General features: G+C 53.1%; 1 protein-coding gene across 1 annotated transcript in view; it reads right to left on the bottom strand.

Moving 5' to 3' along the window:
* FIZ1 (FLT3-interacting zinc finger 1) overlaps window positions 1-3,758 on the bottom strand; it is a 4,878-nt gene extending 1,120 nt beyond the window's left edge. Inside the window, exons 1-2 of the mRNA XM_006901858.1 lie at window positions 3,441-3,758; window positions 4-79 (exon numbers count right to left, since the gene is read on the bottom strand). Coding sequence (XP_006901920.1) covers window positions 4-79; window positions 3,441-3,758 — 394 coding nt within the window. The remainder of the gene's footprint in view (window positions 1-3; window positions 80-3,440) is intronic.
* Window positions 3,759-4,662: the final 904 nt, after the last annotated feature.

Raw genomic sequence — 4,662 nt, 5'->3', positions numbered from 1 at the left:
GACGACCCAGGCTGGAGCGGGAGGAGAAGCGCAGCTCACATACCAGGCAGCAGTAGGGCTTCTCACCGGTGTGGACCACCTAGGGGCACAGGAAGGACAACGTCAGGACACGCGTGGGGACACGTCCCTGGACCCCCTTGCCTGCGTGACTGTTCTATCTGCTCTGGGTGCAAGAGTCAACCACCACTATAACCAACATTTCCCCAAGCAGCATTTTTTTTAATTCTAATCCCTTGCTCCTGTCCGCCATTCTTTCTGTTCTCAAAAAAGGCCGTGTCTTCCAGCCTCAGAATCTTTGCCCCTGCTGTTCCTTCAGGCCCACAAACCCCTCCTTCACTGGCCATGTCTTCATTCACTGTTATCTTGCGAGGAGGGCGTTAAGTAATTGGGCTCTGGAAACTCAAGAGGCTTCAGATCAAATCTCAGCTCCTCACTACGAAAATTCAGGATAACTTTCCATTTCTGGGCCTCTGCTTTTCCCCATCTGTAAAATGGGTACAATAAAATGGCTCATCTCACAGGTTGGTATAAAGATAGCCAGAAGTCATCATGCCATAATTTTGACTCATAATTATACCAATTCTTTTCTTTTTTTATGGTGAGAAAAATTTGTATTTAGAATTAGCCAGCTGGACTCAGTTTAGATGATCCCAATTTTGTTGGCAACATCAAAGCATCATAGTCAGGAGCAAGTTGCACACAGGCCTTCTTCCCTCCAACAGGCCTAATCAAAGTGTTGACCTTGGCCACATCAATGTCATAGAGCTTCTTTACTGAGTGTTTAATTTGTTGCTTGTTGGCCTTGACATCCACAGTGAACACAACAAGTGTGTTGTTATCTTCTATCTTCTTCATGGCTGACTCAGTGGTCAGGGGAAATTTGATGATGGCATAGTGGTCAAGCTTGTTTCTCCTGGGGGTGCTCTTCCAGGGGTATCTGGGCTGCCTTCGGAGTCTCAGCGTCTTAGGCCACCAGAAGGTGGGTGACGTGTGGATTTTTTTTTCTGTGGATGCCCTTCAGGACGCCTTCTTGGCCTTTAATGCCTTTGCTTTGGCTTCAGTTTTGGGAGGGGTAGGGGCTTCCTTCTTCGCTTTTGGCGCCACTGTGTCAATTCTAACTCATGGTGATTCTGTAAGTCAAAGAGTTCCCCTAGGGTTACGGAGGCTATAACTCCAAATGAGGACAGGGAGTCTGTTTAGAGACTTCTTTCCACCATGAAGTTGGCCAGATTTCAACTCACATACTTTGGTCATGTGATCAGGAAGGGCCAGTCTTTGAAGAAGGACCTTGATAAAATAGATGATCACTGAAAAGGAGGGGGGAATGACCCCTCCACAAGCCACACAGCGGCTGCACCATGGGCTCGAACCTTCGACTGTGAAGACAGCACAGCGGTGTACAATGTTGCATTCCGTCAGGCACGAAGGCTGTGGCGCACGCCTCTCACGAGCCCAGATGTCTTCACCAGTCCGCTTCTAGCTGCTCACGTGAGGGTAGGGAGGTGTGAGTCAGGATCAACGCGACAGCACCTAAGAAGAACTCAGAGCTGTGTGATTCTCCAGCGGTTCAAATCCACCAGCGGCTCCAAAGGAAAATGACGGGCAATCTCCTCCCATCGTGTCTGACAACCACTCGGGGCTCCACGTGGGCCTAACGACCCGGCAGTGAGTGAGCGTGGGCCGGACGGTCGGCGTGCGCAGGCGCAGTGCCTGAGAAAGTTATGTTGATAGTTGACTCGACTCCATGACGTGTGTGAGGAACAGCGTTATGTCAAAGTCTGAGACGCTGCGAGGGTGATGAGGATGGGCCGCAGAGACGCAGTATGAGCTCGTGCTGCCAGAACAGGGTCCTGGTAGACTGACTGGGGTCACAGCTCACACATGTGCCATCTGCCTCCCCAGCGGGAGAAAACCAAAACCAAGTGGGCAGCTCTGGAGAAATGTCTGAGCCATGGCAACCTTGTACGATGCCAGAGTGGAGTGATGATGCTTTGCCAGGTTTCAATGGCTGAATTTTTCTGGATGCAGATCGCCAGGCATTTCTTCCGAGGCACCTCTGAGTGTATCTGAACTGCCAACCTTCCGGAGAGCGGCCAAACACCTTAATCCTTGGCACCACACAGTGACTCCCCAGTCAGCTAACACCTCTTCTTCCTGCTGCCCATTCCAGCTCATCATAGAGACCCCAGTGGACAGAGGAAAACTCAGGAGTCCTATAGGACTCTTCCCAGGCCGCGAGAGCAGATTGTCAAATCCTCCCACGATGTGTCTGAATTGCCAACCTTTTGGTGACCGGTCTAAAGCTTAAATCACTGTGCCACCAGAGCGCCTCCTCAGCCTGTTTTTTTTTTTCATTGCTGTGAAGTAGGAACCAACTCCTGGCTGATCCTTTAGGAGGGTTTCCGAGCTGCAAATTGTCCGGAAGGATACTGTCCACCTTTCTCCTTCCACCACTGGAGAGGAGCTTTGCTCAAGGGACAGTTTTTGCTTCTTTAAGAGAAACGACAAGCAACACTGTGTGCTCCCGTCGCTATGTTCCATTTTTTTTTTGTTTTTGTCATTTTCAAAGGAGTTCAGGTTTCCTCGTCCTGTTTGCCCACGCTCAAAAAGACCACCATGTCTTGTCAACTTCACTTGTATCTGCACTGGGACAGAAATCCTGATAATAAAAGACCCCAGTGTGGCTGTTTTACGGGATCTCGGCTTGAAATCAGGCAGGAGTCGGGGAGCAAACCCTCCACATTTTCAGAGGCGCCTGGAGTCCCACATGCAGGGGGCCTCCGCTGTGTTTTCAAAGCTACGGCAATTAGAGCCCCGTGAGGTGTGGTCTTTAACTCCCTAGGGACTGACCTCGCCACCAGAGCTCCCGGGCACGGGTCAGGTGGTAGAAGCCCTGGACCCTCCAGCCTTCTCCTCTAGTCTTGCTTGATACAGTGCCCTCCAGATCTCCTGCCCCCGGCCACTGTGGTTGTTCTCTGGTTCCGGAATAGCCCGTTTCCTTACTATGTCTCATGTCCCTGCAGCCACGCATGCCTTTGAGAAGGCAGATAAAGATGGGAACCCAGAGAGTCATTCTAGCCAGGACCCTCACCAAACCCACAGCCCGTGCAGCTCTATGGGGCAGCCAGAACTGCCCTCCAGGGTTTCCAAGGCTGATGTCTTTCGGAAGCAGACCGCTCCGGCTTCCAGTGGGTCAAAGGCGCATGTGCCTCTCAGCTTTCCCCACTGCGCAATGCTGTGTGTGCCCACAGGTGACCCACCTGTGGGTGGACTTTATACGCAGACTCTGGCTCTGTGCAACTTTAGTAGACATGCAGAGTCTCTGTGGAGAGTGAGGTCTGGAAGCCCTGGAGTGGACCCCCTCCTCGAGGGGAAGAGCTGGGGTGGGGGCGCGCAGACCCGCGGTGTCCAGGGCCCAGGCCAGCGTCCCGGGGACTCACCTGATGGTGCAGCAGGCCAGTGGAGTCCCGGAAGCCCTTGGGGCAGGCAGAGCAGCGGTAGGGCCGCTCCCCGGTGTGCGAGCGTAGGTGGTTGGCCAGGTTGAAGCTGTGCTTGAAGCCCTTGCCGCAGCGCGGACACGCGTGGGGCTTGAGGGCCGTGTGGCGGGCAAAGTGGCGTCGCAGGTCCGAGCGGTAGCGGAAGCTCTTGCCGCACTCGCTGCAGTGGAAGGGGACCCGGGGGGCGGCTGCGGCCGGGGCGGGGGCCGGCGTGGGGGCCGGGGTGGGCGCCGGGGGTGCGGGCAGCGGGGTGTCGCCCATGGTGGTGTGGGGACAGTGGCCAGTGGGGGCTCTCTCTGCAGTGGGAGGAGAGATGGGTCAGAGGAAAGGTCATTTGCACGCCAAGCAACCCATCCCAGCATCCTTAAGTCATCACCTGTCTCCGGAGTCCCTGCCCACTGCCCTTCAGGCAGATCCACCTCAAACCACGCCCCTTGTCACTTTAGCTCCGTCTATCTTATAAGCCCCACCTCCTGTCCATTAAACCCACCCACAGGCCTTTAAACTCCTCCCACCATGGCCCTCCAAGCCCCTCCCTACAGTTCTTTAAGCCCCTCCCACAATATCTTAAGCCACGCCCACATTCATTTTAAGCCCCTCCCACTTTTTAACAGCAGCCTCTCATTCTTTCCCATTCTATCTGCCAATCTTTCTGACTGCTTGCAAAGCCCTTCTCTACGCCAGGGTGTTTCAAAGACCCACCCACTCCCGCTTAGGCCCCACCCACATCCCCCCTCAATGCCCCACCCACACTTTCTACCTAAGCTTCTATGCGCCTTTTCAGGTCCCTTCCCCTTCAGACAAGTGGTGAGATGACATCAAGGACATCACACATAATGAAAGCAAAAGGTCATTAAAATGGAGGAGAAAGGCGAGCTCTGGTGGCCTAGTGGCAAGAAGATGCACTGCAATCCCAGAGGTGCCCGGTTCGAATCCACCAGATGCTCTGCTGGAGAAAGAGGGACAATCTCCGCCTGTACCAGTCAAATCTGATTGGATGGTACACACACAAAAAAAGAAACAATAATTAAAAAAATTTAAAAAATTTTTAAAAATACAGGAGGTAAAAAGAGAGAGAGCCAACCGGATGTCCAAAGAGATTTTGAAACGTGCTCTTCAATGTAAAGAAGTTAAAGTGAACAGAGGAAGTAAGAGAGCTGGAGAT

This window comes from Elephantulus edwardii, unplaced genomic scaffold (genome assembly GCF_000299155.1).
Source record: "Elephantulus edwardii isolate Elephantulus edwardi_28Jun2011 unplaced genomic scaffold, EleEdw1.0 scaffold00348, whole genome shotgun sequence".
In the NCBI taxonomy this organism is placed as follows: Eukaryota; Metazoa; Chordata; class Mammalia; order Macroscelidea; family Macroscelididae; genus Elephantulus; species Elephantulus edwardii.
Note: the sequence above shows the minus strand (reverse complement) of the source record. Positions and strands in the feature narration are given on the sequence as shown.